The sequence below is a fragment of the Octodon degus genome, unplaced genomic scaffold (assembly GCF_000260255.1).
Source record: "Octodon degus isolate 3935 unplaced genomic scaffold, OctDeg1.0 scaffold00039, whole genome shotgun sequence".
Classification (NCBI taxonomy): Eukaryota; Metazoa; Chordata; class Mammalia; order Rodentia; family Octodontidae; genus Octodon; species Octodon degus.
The window spans coordinates 10,875,774-10,894,228 of record NW_004524615.1 but is presented as its reverse complement, the minus strand read 5'-3'; the positions used below and the strand labels follow the sequence as shown (position 1 = coordinate 10,894,228).

Genomic DNA, 18,455 nt, shown 5'->3' with positions numbered 1-18,455 from the left:
GCCATCTGTAGGGTCAGGACTTCCTAGAAAACATACACAGACTGCTCCTCCCACAGAGATTAGCATGATACTCACCACCTCTGTCTTTATTCTCTAGCAGTTGGTCATCAATCTTTAATGTCTAGTTGTAACACTCTCCTAACCTTACCTCTTCACCGATTCCCACCTCTTTTGACTCAGAGCCTTCTTACTAACCTCTGGATCTCTCTCTATGCTAAACAGTCTCCTCTACATTCTCAAGCTCTGTCCACTGAATCTGTTCCCTTTGTCTTTGCTTGCACCAATTATCACCCATATAGACAAATTCACTCTGTCGCTCTTTCCACAAGAGGCTGTTTATGCTGCCATGTCCCATGGAGTAGCGTATTCACTCAGGGAGGAGGGGCCCTCCACTCCTCCTCCACACTTCCTGAGAGGCACTCTCTCAGGTGAAATCATCCTGGCTGCCCTCTGTCCACGGTCCCATCAGTCATTCACAGGTGCTATATGTAATCATCCATATAGATGTTTATACCTAACCTATTGAGTTCAATGTCCACGTGAAGATTCATTTGGCACCTTTGCTGTGATGCGTTTTTTGCCTTGAACCCGCCATTTTGTTTAAACCACCCATGAGACACACAACACCCTGATTTTGTATGTGGTGACACAGATTCCTCCACAGCTGGATACTCCTGGATCCCGCTTTCTGCCCACATCTTCACCTTCAGCTCTCTCACTTCCTACCCTTCCTCATATCCCTACTTTGGCAGGAGATCTTTGATCCTTTATTTTGATTCTTTCACTTTCTTCTTATTTTAACTTCTTTTCATACTCAATCTAGACCACTAGGTCTTCATGTCAATCAACCCTTCTGCCAGCCACTCATCCTTAGACCCATATCCTCTGCATCTCAGAGCCACCCCTCAGGGGGATTAAAAAACCCTAAAGCTTTATCAGTTTAAATGTTGCTTTCCTTCATTCTTTCATAAAGCCTAAAAAGTTACACACCTCTCTAGAGTAGTATAAATTTCTACCCTAAAAATTCAGCTGAGGGACCGGGGAGATGGTCAGTAGAATAAACACTTCACTGGCAAGCACAAGGGTCTGAGTTCAATCCCTGGTTCCACAAAAAATAAAAAAAAAGAAAGAAATTCAGCTGTATCTTGTTGCATCTCTATTGCTTGTTATTACTATGAATTATACAATTATATATTAGTATTTATTATGTTTTTGCTTACTACTCAAGCTTCTGCTTTTATTGTCTTATCATTATCCTGGATGTCCACCTGTCTTCCTATATTCCAGGAGAAACAGAAATTAATGGGGATACCCAGTGTCCTCTCTCTGTATTAAGAATGTGTTTGAATGCAATATTATTGCTCTATGTCCCCCTTGCTTTTAACTTTCTCTTGTGCTGGTTTTGTAGCACAGTTACATTCACTTTCCGTTGTTGGTCTGGATGTAATCTCTTGTCTACCCCATCATTAGTTTACCACACTACAGAAATCTTGTTATTGTTTACTACTTGCATATCTTGACATGCTATAAGTTCCATGAAACAGGTAGCTATAGCTTAAGTTACATCACAGAGACAGTGAATGTTTATTATGAAAGATACTTTGTTACAGGAAACAAATCACCATGACAGGAATTCATAAGTGTCTCCTTCCAAGTTTCTTGACATCATAGAGATCATGATACCAAATAGATATAAGCAGCCAATTGCTTTGCAGAAAAGTTCATGTGTTGATGGAATGGATTTCATTATTCACTCATTTTAAGTGAGTTGGGAGGATTCTGGGATCTAAGCAAACTCAACAATATGAAAAATAAGTTTTAGATGAAAATACCCATGTAATAAACTGAATTTTCTTTCTTATATGTGGATTTAAAAAAAATATATAGTATAGTTCTATATGCTTATATGCTGATTGGGTTTCTGCATGTCAATCAGCGTTTTCCCATGAACATATATCCATTCAATTATGATATAATTTTTTCACAGTGAAAAAAACCCATGGTTATTGGAAATGATGAAAATATTGCAAAATCTAGTATGAATAAAGTCACTCAGTCAATAATTCCTAAACCTTAATGTATATATAAGAATAGGTAGATGTTTACATGATCACTAAACATACCTGATACTAACTTATTTTTTTTGTTTTGTTTTATTTTTAACATAATAAAGAGACATAATAAAGTCCAAAGGCATAGGGTACTATGTGGTGTGTTGATCCATGTATATACTGTAATGATTGCATCAGAGTAATTAGCATATCCTTCATCTTAAACATATATGACTGTGTTGGGGTGATTTGGTGTTAGCCCAGGCAGGACAACACGAGAGTCTAGTGCAGCAGTTATTGTATCATCTCTGTACATTTCCCTTCAATCTCCTCATGGCTGCTGTTGAACTGGCGTGATGATTTCTAGCCTTCTGAAACTGTACATGCTTACATTAGTAGGAAACGAGATAATGCAATACAAGAAAGGGAGAGAACATAAGAGGTGGGTTGAAAACAGCATGATCACTAGGTAAAACTCAGGGAAAAGGGGTTGCCTTGGCAACATGACTTATTGTAGAGATTTCCTTGGCTCTAGAGGAGAAGGAATGAATCAGAAAATAGTGATCAGAGGAATCACTTTTGTAATCAGACAGTGAATCATTCTGTTGTGGAAGTCAAGTTATTAATGAACTGAAATTTATTTTCCATTTATACATGGCCCTCTCTAAAGTTCACCTTTACCTTTTTTTTTTTTTTTTTGTGGGGGCGGGACTTGGAATCAAACTCAGGACCTTGTACTTGCCAGGCAGGCACTTGTGTGACTGAGATATATTCCCAGCCCCACAAGTTCATATATCATTTGAAACTTTAGCAGCCTTTTTTGTTTGTTGTTTGTTTGTTTGTTTGTTTGTTTGTTGGTACCAGGGATCAAACTCGGGACCTTGCGCTTGCCCTACAAGCACTTATTCCACTGAGCTATCTCCCTGCCCCTCACCTTTACCTTGGCTAGAGATACACAACACAGGGCTGCTTACCTCGGCGAGGTAGAACTCATCGTACTGCCTTCTGAAGTTTTCTCCCTTGTAGTAATTGCTGGCTGCAACTATCACATCCACAGTCACCATGCTCAGGATGAACATGTGGAAAACTGAGGACCGCATCATTTTCTGGGGAGACAAACATAGTATACTCTTAACAAAGAAATACATCTCAAGATTAAATGTAATTCAAGTGCTGCGACCTCAAGTGACAACTCGAGATACATGGCTGTGCAAAACAGCACCTCAAAGATGGCTTGACAATCAATGTCCCTTGCTGCTGAATAGTGTGCCAAAAGCAGCTTTTTCTTCAAGAAGTCAAAACATGTTGAGGAAGATAGTGTCAGAGACCTTCTCTTAAAAATAAAAACTATACTGTGTTTAGTTTATGTATACTCTGCATCTTAATTTTCAAGGATTGGTTAAGTAGTTTTTATCCTAAATACTGACTATGGAGGAATGAGTTTTTCTTTAAATGCACAAAAAATAATGTTTATTCTGTGCTAATAGAGAAATTTATTGAGGGAGAAAGCATTTTACTGATAGTCATGAAACTGAAATGGTAGGAGAAAGCTAAGATTTATTTATTTATTACTTCCATATATATTTGCCAGAAATTATAATACAACTGATAAGGACTGATGTCTATATGATATTATTATGCACCTACAGCTGTCCTACTACTTTATATATGCTAACTCTAATATTCACCGAGTCACTAAGAAGTTATACCAGTTTTATGGATAAAGAAACCAAGGCTCGAGAGGTTAACTTTTCCATTACAACATGGCATCAAAGGTGAACCCAGGATTTTAACTCAAGCTCAATTCAAGTCTGTTCTCTCCATTGAGATTGAGACAATTAAACATTTCTAAAGTGAATATTGTCACAACAGTTGGGTGTACTGAATACTTACTAAGTCTCAGGCCGCTTGATATGCGTGTTTTATTTTTATCTCTCTTTACTTTTCCCACAGTATTACCTAGTAAGATATTGGATTCATGTCTTACAGAGAACTTGGAGTTCATCTGCTGAAGATCACACACAAGTAACAGTAGAACCTGGCTCTGTACTCATTGAAGGTTGGTCCTGAGATCTTAGCCTGCTGTAGCATAAAGAACATGTAAATGCAGAAAGTAGAGAGTGATGCCCCTGTGCTCCAGGGGGAGAGACCATGGGCAGACTTGAGAACTGGATGCATAGCCATGTGGTGACTACACAGGACCAGGACACCAGACTCCTTTTCCCGGGTCTCACTTTTTGCAGGTACTCATAAACACAGACTCTTATTGCTTGTTCTAACCTGAAAGCTCCTTAGAATTTGCAACTGAAAAAACTGAACTGAAGAGCAGTGTGACTATTGATGAGGATGTTTCAACTGGACTGGATTAGAAACACTGGATTAAAAACACAGATTAGTGAAGCACACTTCCAGGTATGTCTAAAAGGAGTTTCCAGACATGTGGGCCAGCAAACCAAGGAGTGAAGAAGATCCATCCTGACTGTGGGTGGCACAAAGCAATAGGTTTGCAGCTCCAATGAACTGAAAGGGGAAGAAGGAGGAGGGAGCTGGTTTTGTTTTGAAAAATTCCACTCTGAGCATGTGCTTCTTTTGCTGTTATCATCACTGTGGACATTAGACTTCAGCTTCTCCAGCCTTGCAATTTCCTCAGTTTCTTCATATCAGAGACTGAGACTCTCTAGGATCTTTTGGGCCTTTCATCTAGAGCTGATGCTGCATGCTTCATTCTTCTTGTTCTGTGGCTTCCAGTTTCTTAGAAAGAGCTGTGGGGAGTGGCTGAGGCTCGAGATGGGTCACATGCATGTGGCTGGAGCAAGGCTGGCCTGGGAATAAATCAAGCCACACGAACAAGCTGCTCAGTCCACAGAACAGCAAACCCCACAGCAATCCAAGAGCAGGTTGCTAGGAAAAATGGTGTCACAGGACACCCATCTGGAAGCACCTCTTTTCTTCCCTTCTGGAGAGAGGGCTCGCCTGATCCCAGCTTTCTGTGTCTTGTCTTTATTTCCTTACCTTGCCATCTTTCACAGACCTCATCCTGGGAGCCTGCAGAGCTACTCAAAGAGTGACGAAGAGCAGCTACTGGGATGCCCTGGCTTTGCACTGTGCAAAATGCATTCTCTCTAACTCCCACAATAGACACACACAACATATGAACAAAATGAACAAAAGAGCCATCTCCTCTGAGCCCACCACTATCTCCAGGCACCTCTGTGTTTCAGGGTAGCTTCCTTACCACATGCTCTGCATTAACAACATGGGCTGGGCCTGTGGGCTGCAACATGCCCAGAGCTGCAACACCACCACTTATTGATGTTATAGTCCTGGGTAATTCACTTAAACCTTTCTGTGCCTCAATTTTCCCATCTGTATATAGACATTAAGCTGCCTACCCCTAGGGGTCATTATCAATTTTAAATATGTCAACATTTGTGGACAGTGCTTGCATATGACAAGAACTTTATGTTTGCAGAAGAAATGCAGTTCTATGAGATGGGTATTTTTCTGCCATAAGGGAGAAATTAATCACTCAAGGTCAAAGAATTAATCCTATTGTATATCTGAAGGAGTCCAGGACCAAAGGAAATAAATAAGGCTGATAAAATTCTAATAATTTAAGAGCTATTAGAGTCCTTGGAAAAGCTCATTTTTAGTGAGGCTTCCTGTCATTCATGGCCATTTCACTGTTAAATCCACTTTTCCACCTTTTGCTTTATTGCTTTTATTGCTTTTATTGTTAATACAAAGTCACCTTCCACAACTGCTAGTCACCACAGCTGTCTACGTGTCCACTGACTCCCAGGAGCTACTGACCTTCCCAATGTAGATAAACAAATCAGTTGGCACATTTCTATTCTCATTCAAATTTTGATTGTTATTTCGTCTTTCTTTGCATTGTCAGAGTTAAATCCCGTAGCTATTATTCCTTTTCTATACGCTTTTCAATGTAATGTTCTATTAAAAACATTTCAAATGACTTCCATTTTATCTACATGACAGGAAAGCCATAACTTTCTCTTTCTATTTTCCTTAGCTGTGGGTTTGTGTCTTAAGTAAACTGTTATTACTGAAAGGTCCAAACAAAGCTTTTAGCCATGGCTGTCAGAAAAACTTCTAAATTGGTTTTGTAACTGTCACAGCTTCATACTGGTGCTGTCATTGTAATTAGGTTGTTTTTTGTCTGAATGTCTACGTGCTTCTGTTGGTGCAGAGTCATTAAAATAATCACTTACAAGGGTGTTTGATATGCTATAATCACCACCGCTTGGTTGACTTTTTCCAAAGTAATAACTTTTTAAGTATTAAATAAGAATTAAGGTGATAAGCATGTGCAGCAGCTCAATTTAAATATTTAAAGTCAGTAACTCCAGCTTCCATGGTAGAGGCCGTAGTCTGGACCATTTGTACTTGGCTCAAGTCAGTCCATGTTTGAAACCGGCTATCAGTTTCTATGATAGGAAAAGGCTGACCACATTGCATTCTGACACATGTTATACGTACAGGACTGCTCAAATTTGCACATCCAAGTTTTATTTCCTTGCAAAAGTTAATATAAAGGAAAATGCTAAATTTGAATTCATGCCACAAACTATTACACAACTTAGGGTTTCTACAACTGCATTGTTTAATTTAAACCTATAGGGTCTATCCATCTATATAAAGAGATGTACCAAAAACAAAAGAGAGGAGCTGGGGAGATGGCTCAGTGGAACAAGCGCTTCCCTGGCAAATACAAGGGCCTGAGTTCAATCCCCAGTTCTGCAAAAAAAAAAAAAAAAAAGAAGAAGAAGAGAGATGTACATATCCATATATAATATGCATATGTGAATATATATGTATATATAACTGTGTGTGCATATACATCTGTAGTTATATGATTAGTATGACTTTTCTGGCTTTATATATTCATTAGCTAATTTCAAATTACCTTCATCTGTAATGTCACTTTTGTGTAAATTTTAAAAAATTGGGCAGAGGCCAGGGAGATAGCTCGGTGGTATAAGCACCTGCCTGGCAAGTGCAAGGGCCTGGGTTTGATCCCCAGTACCACCTGCCATGCTGGCCTTGCATAGCAAGAGCCTGTACCAAACAAATAAATAAATCTTTAAAAAAAAATTAGGAAAGTTCTAAATATTCTTTCAGTTTGACTTTAACCCAATTACTTCTTATTGGTGCATGTAACCATTGGAATTGCCAATTATGTAAAAGAGACTACAACAGAATCATCCTTGAGGCAGCCAGACCTGCCCGGAATGCTCTAGAGCCTTGCTAGAGTGTGGTCACTGGCCCAGCAGCAGGCTGGGAAGTCTTCAGAACGCCAACGCTCAAGCCCCCTTCCGGACCTATAGAATCCAAATTTGCATGCTAACAATGTTTCCACGTGATTCACGCGCACTTCCAAGTTTGGGAATCACGGCTGCAGATCGTGCCTCTTGAAGAGGAGGATAAATGGGTGGCGTATAAAATCATTTACAGCTTCACACTTTCATGAAGTCTGAAAGACTTAATGAGACTTAATGACTAAGATAAAACATTATAAGTACTGGCTGAAAATTTTTGTGTGAGGGTTTGGGTTTCAATGGTGCCTCAAAATCATATACTAGGGCTTGGTTGCTGGCTTTTAGGCTTTTGGGAAGAGTTTGGATCATGATCTCTCTCTTAATCTCTCTCTCTGTCTCTCTCTCTCTCTCTCTCTCTCTCTCTCTCTCTCTCTCTCTCTCTCTCTCTCTCTCCCTTCATGGCTACTATGAAGTCAACAACTTTCCTCTGCTACTTCTTCCCATCATGACCCATCATGATATTTTTGCTTTCCTTAACCCTAGAAACAATGGTGCTAAATGAGCATAGATTTAAATCTCTAAAGCTGTTAGCTAAAATACACCTTTTTCCCTTTAAGTTAACTTCTCAGGTAGCTTTTCACGGTGATGGACAACTAATGCAATTAGTGTTAGTTATTAGGATGCAGCAACAAAACTGATGGCAAATCCTTCTCCACACAAGATTAAGAATCACCTCAACAAGTTAGACAAAATATGTGTTGCTTTTGCACATGCTTAGGGGCATTATGAAGACGACATAACAGATTCATGAAATTAAGGAAGACAGGTGCCTTCTAGGTGGTAGAAAATTTGAGGAAATGGTGTTTAGCCTAGAGATTGAAAGTCCTTCAATTTTGCTGACACTGTACTATCCATCCAGTGCAAGTTATTTCAGATGACTTACCTGCAGGGCGGTAAAATAACAAATCTGTGTTGATTTGTCATTAAAATTATGGGGATTGGTTATAGCAGGAATAGTAAACTATACAGTACTGCCAATAACTTTGTCACACACTAGCTGTGATAGTATCCTTTGAGATATGATTTTTTAAAAATTTTATGTACTTGGTGCAGGGTCTCACTATGCATCTTGGACTCGTAGTGATCTTCCTGTTTCAATCTCCCTAGCACTGGGATTACAGGGGTGCGCCACTATACCTGGTCTCGGTGGCTGGTTCAGGGCACCTGGGGGGAGGGCTGACACAGTATGTGGTTTTAGGGATTGAATCAGGGTCCTTGTGCTTGCCTAGGCAGGCACGTAGACCACTAAGCTGTCTTTTGAGCCCCTTGAGGTACGATTTTATACAAGAATTCAATACCATAAAATTCTTCCTGACCACAGCATTCCACCCAAGATAATTTGCCAGCAAGGGTCTGTTGTGGTTGTTTTTAGACATCCTCCTGTGGGCTCATATGTTCATCAGGGTTTTTTTGGAGGTGGCTGAATCTAGAGATCATGATTGATTTGTAGTAATGGACTTTAATGTAGTACATGGAAGGTGTAACCTCCCCTTCAATGCTGGGATTAGAGGTGCTGGGATAAAGGGAAGGTGATTGCTGAATCAGCCCACTGATTGGATCGGCACCACCCCAATCCCAGAAGGCTGGATGCAATAGAAGGGAGAGAAAGAGGCTTGTCTCACATCCTCTCTTATTGCTTTTGCTGTCTTTGGCCACCGTGTGCCACCCTGTCTTGGAGCCAGCCAATGATGGCCTGAAACTTCCCCAAACTGTGCTAAATAAACCTTTCCTCCTTCAACTTTGGGTGCTGGGTGTTTTGTCTCAGCAACATAAAGAGTAACTATAACAGGGTCATTGTAAAATTTTTACTAAAAATGTAAACAGGAGCTTTCATCTTGCTTTGTATCAGAAAGTGTGATGAGACAATGCATTGGAAATTATGGCACTTGGTCCAACTTTAATCAGAAGAACAAAAAAGGATGTCTTGTGGACATAAGTTCTGGGTCATACTATCAAAGAAAAGTTCTCAAAAGATTGTCAAGTCTAACCCAAGTACGAATAGGGCTCTTCATAAAATAAAAACTGATGCCAATAAAATACATTATCAAAACAAGAGGTTTTTTGTGATTGGTTGGTTTGTACCACGCTTCTCTTCAAACATATTACCTACTAATGGAAGAATATCAGGCAGTCATCAACAATCCTGGGAGGCAGGTACTTTTGTTCTTTCCTTTTGTGTGTAGAGAAACAGCCTGCTCAGAAAGGATAAAATTTCTGAGCACTTAGAGTTAAAAGGCAGACTCAGAGGCACTGGGGTCAAAGCAGTTGTTTTCTTGCCTTCCATGGAGTAGTCATAATGCACTTACCAATCCTCCATGTACTAAAACAAATGAGAAGCAACTTCTTTGTCAAAACTGTGTTGTTGGGGAAAAGGCAGAGTGATAGGAAGCTTGTGTTGGAAAGGTGGAAATGACCTGATACTAACAGAAGGGTGTCTGGTCATCGTGGTAGAACAGAATGCCAATTTTGGAGAAGGTTGAGTTGAGTTAAAATTATGGCCCTGTGTCTTATTTAGCCTCTTGGTGACAGAGTTTTCTACGCAGAAAACAAGATGTAATACTGTCTAAATCTTTACACTGAAACATGAATATAAATGTGACTATTTGGTCTAGAATTCAACCCATACCAGACATCTTTCATTCTGTCACTTTCTAAAGCCACACTGGAAAAACACTCTGAGGATTTAAAAATAGAGATGCAACCAGTTGCTTATAGGGAAGGTGTATGGTTTGTGTCCAATATTCTCCCATCGTCTCATCTGGTCATAGATGTGGCTTTTTCAGAGGTGACTGAATGGATGCTGGGATTAAGTGTGTGTGATTACTAAATCAGTTCACTGGTTCGTTTGGAGCCACCCTCATCCTGGTAGCCTAGATACAATATAAGGGACTTATGGAGGCTTATCTTGTACCCCTTGCTTGCTTTGGCATTTGCAGTCTACCGGCCATGAGCTGTTTTTCTCTGTGATGCCTGTCTTCCACAACACCATGCCTTGCAGTCAGCTGCATGTGGCTCAAAACGTGTACATACTGTGAGCCAAATAAACCTTTTCCTCTATAACTTTGAGTGCCAGCTATTTTGTCTCAGCAATGAGAAGACTAACTAGGACAGAAGGAAAGAAGGTAAAGCATGATAAACCATAAAGAAGAAACATAGATCTTGAGATGGACCATGAAAATTAGTAGACTTTCAAATTCTCTACAGCATTCCCAAGTTTTAATGATCTAAATGGTTAAGTATTTTGTATGAATGTTTTCTATTAATTTCTCAGAAATTTTTTAAAAATGGTGCTTTAAAGAGTTTGAAAACTCTCTTGACATTCATTGTAGAGGCCAAAATTATGAACTTAGACACCAAAATAAATACAAATTAGTATAACAAACCATACATTTAGAGTTTACATATTTCAATTGTTGGTTGAGCAGAAAAAAATCCTACACTTGTAAAAATCATATTTTAGCCACTGAACACTGTATCAGACATGTACAAAAATTTGGGCCTTAATTGTATTTCAAATTAAACATATTGGAAGGACAACACAATAGCAAGGTGGAATTTCTAAGAACTAACTTATATATGAGCCATGAGTATAAGAATAAAAACACTGGGCTGGGGAGATAGCTCAGCAGCATAAGCCCTACCTGGCAAGCACAAGGTCCTGAGATTGATCTCTGGTACCAATAGAAAAAAAAAAAAGAACATAATTATGCAAAAAAGCCAAATACATATAACCTAAAGCAAATCTCCCACTTGCAAGTGCTGTATCCTTCCTGGAAGACATTGGTATATTCATTGCTTTTACAATCAATAGGCAAGTAATTGACTAATATCAATGATTTATGTTAAAAATGATGATTAATATCAATACTGAAAACTGGTCCATGGATGTCTTTGCAGACCCTGTCTTTCTCATCTGCTTATCTCTTTAGAGCCAGCATATAGAGGACTCACAAGTCACACCCTACAAGGACACTGAGAATCTGTGATGTTCATAGACACCTGAACAGCTGCGCTAACCTGAGAATAGTTTTCCTCTTTTCTTGAACCAGAGAAGATTGAACATTGGAAGCCAAACTGTAGAAAGGAGGAAGATGAATTTTAAAGTGTGAAACAAAAATATTTATTTTTGTTAACTATGTCAATCACCAGCTCTGAACTCTACAACACAAACTAGATTTTAATAAAGAGAAAGGCAGGCCTTTTGGAACTGAAATGCTTCTGAGGCTAGTGGATTTTATACTATATCAGAGGTTTTCAAGTTGCCTCAAGTTTCCGCAGCAGAACGCTGTGGCCTCCCATTGATGCCCCTTCTCTGTGTCCATGCCCTTGGCAGTGTCTGGTCACTTATTTTGATCAGTGAGATAACAGGTGAACAGAAGTGAGCAGACATTTGACGAATACTTGTGTGTCAGGACTCACTCTTACTGCTGTTGGAACTCTGAGCCGCCACACCCACACTCTCATTTAACCTTCTGCACAGTAACCATGGGCCTGGTAGTCCTCCTTACCCTATTCAGCAGCTAACCCAGCCCAGAAGCAGAGATAAGAACTGCTGAGAGGCTGACCTTTGATACAGAAATGGGCTCAGCCACAATCAGCTGCGACTGGCTCAGCTGGCAGCACTGTTTATTCGGTACACAGATTTATGAGATTAAACAACACTGCTTCACTAGGTTGTTAAACCGCTGGCTGTTCTGCCTCTTGACACCTCCAAGGAGCAGTGGTCTGCTCTGGGTTGCTCAATAACCCTTGTTAAAATCGTGACTAATGACCCTCATGAGAAAGAGAGAACATTACAGGCCTTTTCTCATACTTTGCCTGGCTATTGTGGGGTGAACCTTACAGATCAGTCTCAGTCTTCTGTTCAGACTCATCAGGACCCACAATGGCATAGATCGCACATAAACAACATGACTTTCTAAGCTCTAGAAGCACACAAAAGCCACCTCCGGGCACCAGGAGACTGTCATTAAGATGCAGTGACCTAGATATGTTAGTGGAAGTGAGGTATGTTTAAAATTACCTGTCTACTCTGTCCTGAAGTGATTTAAGTCAGGGTGTATTTTGTTTATGAAAGCTTCAATGTAGGGCAATACATGTTTTCCACTGTACAGTGTTATAATGTATGTTCACAACTTAACACCACTTAATATCTCCTTGTTTCCTCACACTTTGTAGGTAGACGTTTACAGGTCAGTGGGAGAAAGATGGAGTAAATGAAAACCTTACAAAGCCCTTTCAATTAGCTCAACTGCAATTTAAGGATTAAGAGCTCAGTGCCCTACAAGACTTCATTATCGACATTTGAAAGAGTTAGGAATTAAAATGCTAAAATCTTGACTTTTCAATAATGCGATGTTGACCTGGCTTGTTTTGCTGGACATGAAAAATAATGAAACCAAAGAATAATTTCTCTGACAGTGCTTTTGCTTTTGTTTCAAGTGTCTGAAAAAGGACTAATGGAAGGGGACAGGAAAGCACACCAACATTATTCACTCTTTTCTCCCAAATATTTTCCCCTAGGCAAATTGTTTTATAATCTGTTAAAAACCAGGCACTAGTGTGCATGTGAAGTCATGTGTGTGAGTGTGCATGTGTATTCTGTGCATGTGTATATGAGTGTGCATGGAAGACACTTATGTGTGGCCCTCCTTCTGCACAAGGAAGCACTTGTATCTGCAATCACATGTAGCCTAGCAAGTATGTGCTGAATGCAAACCATGTGAAGCTCTAGTGGAGGCATCAGGGAAGAGAAAGAGAAAAAGAATTTGGACAAATAAAATCAAAGAACTTGAGGTCATTCTGTTGAGGAACTTCCTTTAATCTACTCTTGAGGGCTGGGCTACCAAGGTCAAGTGGGGAGAAGTATGCAAAACAAACTCAAAGACTGGATTCCTGGCAGAATTGTAGACTGATCAGATTGGCAATACAGATACAATACCTGACTCTCACATTTTAGGGAAGAAGTTGATGTTGGAAGATGATTAGAGAGGATGTTGAAGTTGATGTCTCACAGTTTGGAGAGGGTTCAGTGTACAATCAGCTGGCTCTAACTCAGATGAAGTGTGGTGGAAGGGCATGGGTGCAGAGAAGCTGCTCTGGTCATGGCAGTCAGGAAGCAGGAGGAGGAAGGGAGGGCTGGGAAGGAGGTGGATCTTTCCAGGCCACATCCCGGTGACTTACTCTTTCAAACAGACCCACCTCCTAACTGTAGCTCAATGATGATGTCTTCACGATACAGTTGCCTTCCAGACACATAAGCTTTGGGGGATACTTGAGCACTGAGCCATAACAATGTTTCTAGAAATGCAGAATGAGGTGGGCTTCTCTGCAGAAGTGGCAGGGCAGAAGTGTAATGAATTTGGGGGATGAAAGAGGTAGTGTGCCCTAAGAATGCCTCAGCAACAGGGCCACTGGGCCTGAGATGTTGCTCAGAGATCACAAAGTTACAGCTCAACATAAGAAGTTAAAGTAAGACAATGGCCAGACAATGACTAGCTAACTGACTGCGCACTGCAATCTGGGTGCAGGAGGAAATGGGGAATTCAGGGGTCTCACTGCAAAGATGATAACTTGGTGAAGTGATGCCTATGGACTTATCACTCTGCCATGGGTTTGTTCTTCAAGGCAACATGCTTACATGATAAAGACATACATCTTCATCTTTCACTTTAAATAAGCCAGTGGGGAAGGGTGGAGTACACACTTAAGTTCCAAGAAAGAAAGCAGGATATGGCTGAAGTCAGTGGACTATGAAATGTGTGAGAAGGCAGCTCTCACAGAAGACCCTGGTTGGCCAACAGGGGAGTAAGAATGCACTGATGGTCATAATGGTCATTCCTACAGATCATTTTTCAGGTGCAGAAACTAAGGCTCAGTGAGACTGAACAAGTTTTCTCAAGTGCTCCTGTGCCACACTATCTTAGCTGGGCCACACTGCCTTCTAATGTTGGCTTGTGAAGTGCAGAAGAAGTCAATTTGTGAAAAGGGACCTGAATTCTCACAGGCTCCATCAATTCTTGGAATGGTCTGCCAGTTGGAAGGTTCATTAAGAAAGAGATGTTCTAAGCAGTGCCTAGGATGTGGCTTCATCTCTTGAAATTCACATATCAAGCAGTCCACCTCCTCCAAATCTTTAGCTTCACTGGAAAATTTCTCAATGTGCATTAAGGAATTGCAGTAATCATTTTGCCTCAATTTAACCTATTTATGTTAAAAGCCCATTACCTTGTTCTTACAGAGGGAGATGTACAAGGTGATGTTACTGCAGACAAATTGAACAGGAGCATGCCAGGTCTCACGTATACTTTCATTTTCTTGTCAGAGATGCTCTTTATGATAATAGATACCGGGTATGTGCTGGGAGATGGCTCCAAGAGTGCGGCCACATCTGTCAAGTTGTCAAGAGATGAAAGCCCATACCTGAGAACTGGTGGAAAATGGCTTGTCACAGCAGCAGCTGAGGAATGAGGCTGCTGTTTAATTGAGCTCTATTTATCATGTATTAGAGTGACCCCTCAGTGCTGATATTGCTTACGCAAAAATAGCACTTAATAGCTGCTGCATAGTTGGTTGATTTGATGCTAAATGAATCAATTATAACTTTTCAGTTTTCTGAGATCCACACTTAAGCAGACATTCAAGAAACTTTGAAAATTGTTTGGAAATACCTTTCAACGTAGTGAAAGGTTCACCATATTGCCCCCAAGACAGCAGGGGTGTGAAATATGTATTCATGTTTCATAAACTAATGTTTTGGATTTGTCTTTATCCCTGATATTTAAAGTCTACATGAGAAGGATAAAAATTTCTGAAAATCATTTGGAATAATCAGCAACTAAGTGGGCGATCTACAGATTGATTATGAGCCTTCAGCAATTCAGAAGTGGCCTACGAATATAAGAAGCAGGCTCAGCATTGATAGGTTGTAATCAGAGAGATGGAGATTTAACATTATGAGATGCTGTTTCACCCCATCAAGTGTAGAAGTTGGATAGCAAGTGCAGACAAAGATGTGAACAAATAGAAGTTTTACAAGACACTAACAGGTATAAAATGTGGTGCTCTTATCTGTGAAGCCATTTGGAAATGTCTCAAAATGTCCAGAGTGTTCAGATCCTTTATCCAGCTCCTGCTCTTTGGGCTGTAGATGCCAGAAGGAGTCTCACACCCATGAACAGGGGCAGGGAGAAGCAGGGTTTTAGAATGTTCTGAATGGCACGTCGATGGAAAAGAGCCCCAAGGTGTATACATTGAAGAGTAAATAAATGAACGGATAAACTAAAAGTCATGTAAGTTAATAAAATGATAATTTTTGCAGTGATGAAGATGAAGTCATCAAAAATATTAGACTGTCTGAGATGAAAGTCCCAGACCCTAACTAGCTGCACATGAGATTCACCAAGTTACACTGGATCTCTTTGCCAGTACCTCATCATCTGCACAAGACATATACCATAGTTTACCTGCATTTATAGTGCTGTTGTAAGGACTGATTAATTTAAGACGGTACTTATAAAGCCCTGTGTGCTTCACACATAATGAGTGATAAAAAGATGTTAACCATTATTTGTTCCAATAGCAGATGCATAGATACTCTTCATATCTGTGTTCTATTTTTAATCTATATATGAATATATACATACATGAAATGCAAAGAAATGACTTAGTATCTTCTGAAATGCCATCAATTTACAAGTCATTCGTTTGCAGATTTTTGGGAACTATGTGGTGTTTCCCCAAAGAAACTATCTTTAAGATCAAAGAGTAGTAGCCTTGTTAATCCTTAGTGCACTTCTAATACTGTGAGACTTTAGTAAACTGTGGTTATGATGGAAACAAGGTTAAATCTCACTAGCTAATGTCATCAAAGCATCACGTCTCTTCTCCAGCCAATCCTTCATGCTGATGGCAATAGGTGAGTCGTGGGTCCAGCGGACAGAGACTGTGCATTACGGGGGATTGAACTCAAGAGCCCGCACTTGCCAGGCAAGCGCTTATTCTACTGAGCTAGCTCCCTGGCCCCTAGAGGGTTTAGAAGGAAGGGTTTATACTATGGGACAATGTAAGAAGGTTGGCCCTTTGCATGCACATATGAGTTCTGTATTCATGGATTCAACTGGCTTTAGATGGGGAAATATTTCAAAAATAATTTCATCTGTACTGAATATAGGATTTTTCCTTGTCATTATTCCATTTAAAAATATAGTATAATAACTATCTAAATAATATTTATATTGTATTAGGTATTATATGTCCTCTGCAGATGAATTAAAGTGTGCAGGAGTAAGTGATAGAAAAGTCTACACCAATTTACAAACCAGAATTTAATATCTACCAATTTATGGAACCACAGGAGTTTCTGGGTTTGATCCTCCATAGATACTGAGGAAAGACTATTTTAATCTATAGACTTACTGATTCAGTTTTAATTTTCAGGACCTGCTGCTTCTGACCAATGCCCCGTCCTTTTTGTGACCTGTAGTAGAATTGTAATTCATGCCAGTCCATCTTTGCCTCTGGAAGTTCTCTGGTGGTTTCCTTAGAGCTTTGATTGGGAGATCACCCAACACAAGTACCAGCTCTGTTTGAGTCATATACAAGAACCAGCATGCAGCTGGTGTTTGGGGTGAGATAATAGAGAGAATGGCATAGCAGAAGCAAGGAGAGCAATCTGTGCAGCCCAAACAGAGGGAGATAAAGGTACAGAAAGAAGAGCCACCTGGAGGTTGGTTTACATCCACACCAGGCCTATCTTTCAGCATACACTCTGTTCCATGTGACTATGCAACTGTTGAGTAAAACGAAAATACCCATTTAATGCTTTTAAACCCAGGAAAGAGGTACCCCCATCCCCATTTTGCATAAATATGCCATACCACTGGTAAGTAGCACATCTGAACTGTCTTTCTCAAATATGCCTGCTTTTCTCTAAGAGGCTGGAATAGCATGAATTATCTGTCCTGGGGGACACCATACTGGGTGCTACTTCAGAGGATGAGGACAAGAATGTCTGTGGCTAGGGAGGGGCCTCTGGTGGCACAAAGGCCTTGTTAAGAGGAGGGTGATGGCGGCACTGCAGCACAAAAAGGAGGAGAGAGTAGCACTGGGGGATGGCTCAGCCATGTTCCCAGAATTTTCTGTTCAGTGCCAGCCATGTGTCCACACAGTATAAACCAAAGGCAGTGATGTGGGAACCCTGGGTGGCAAGCAGATGGCAGTGCACAGGGAGGTGGAGACAGCAGCAAGAAAAGATTCCATGCAGGACTGGGGGCGGTAGAGTGTTGCCGAAGCTACAGGAATTTGCCTATTTGTTCTTAATTTAGGAATGAATTGATTATGAATTGCATATAGTCACCACAGCTAAGTATCTAACCATGACATGAATTTCACTAACAATTGGATAAACATGGTCAGTGTCCTAGCAGAAAGAACATGATTAATTTTACATTAACTCAAAAAGTTCAGTGACTGTCATTAGAACACTTGCCACACCCCCCGACCACCACTTCAAAAATCTTTGTGCTTGAACTTAGGGTCTTGCAGTTTGATTTAGAAGCATACGCAGTTTTATTTATTATGAAAATGGAAAAGACAACTCTAAGGGCACTAAGCTGGCTCTCTCCCTAGTGTGCCTTCATATTAGTCTCATTGTAATTTCAATTATGGTTCTGATGATAATTGTAATTATTGGCTGGGAAATGTGAATTTGCATCATTTTAAACTGTGGCCCATCGGTGCCCACGTACCCCTACACGTGCTCTAGGGAACCTATTGCCTTGTAGGAGACTTAGAAGAGCACTTTGTGCTGCAATTCCTTTACTGTATCTCTACAACCAACATATGGAAGGACGGAGCAGAAGCACTACATTAACTGCAACATTTGGTGTATGTACACGCGGTGGGAATATAAAGAAAAAATTAGTTGCTATATTTGATTCTAATTCACGATCCCTGAAATATATAAATTTTAATTGATTTGAGAGACAGACAGAAAGTGAGAGACAGAGATAGAGAGAGCTATTACATATAAAATACCAATATCACAGAAGCATCAATTATATTG

The 18,455-nt window shown here is 40.2% G+C and overlaps 1 protein-coding gene across 1 annotated transcript in view; it reads right to left on the bottom strand.

Annotated features, from left to right (window-relative positions):
• The window catches only part of Nalcn (sodium leak channel, non-selective), a 357,549-nt gene that overhangs the window by 209,129 nt on the left and 129,965 nt on the right, over positions 1-18,455 (bottom strand). The window contains exon 9 of the mRNA XM_012514741.1: positions 3,026-3,157. Within this exon, the coding sequence (XP_012370195.1) occupies positions 3,026-3,157 (132 nt within the window). The remainder of the gene's footprint in view (positions 1-3,025; positions 3,158-18,455) is intronic.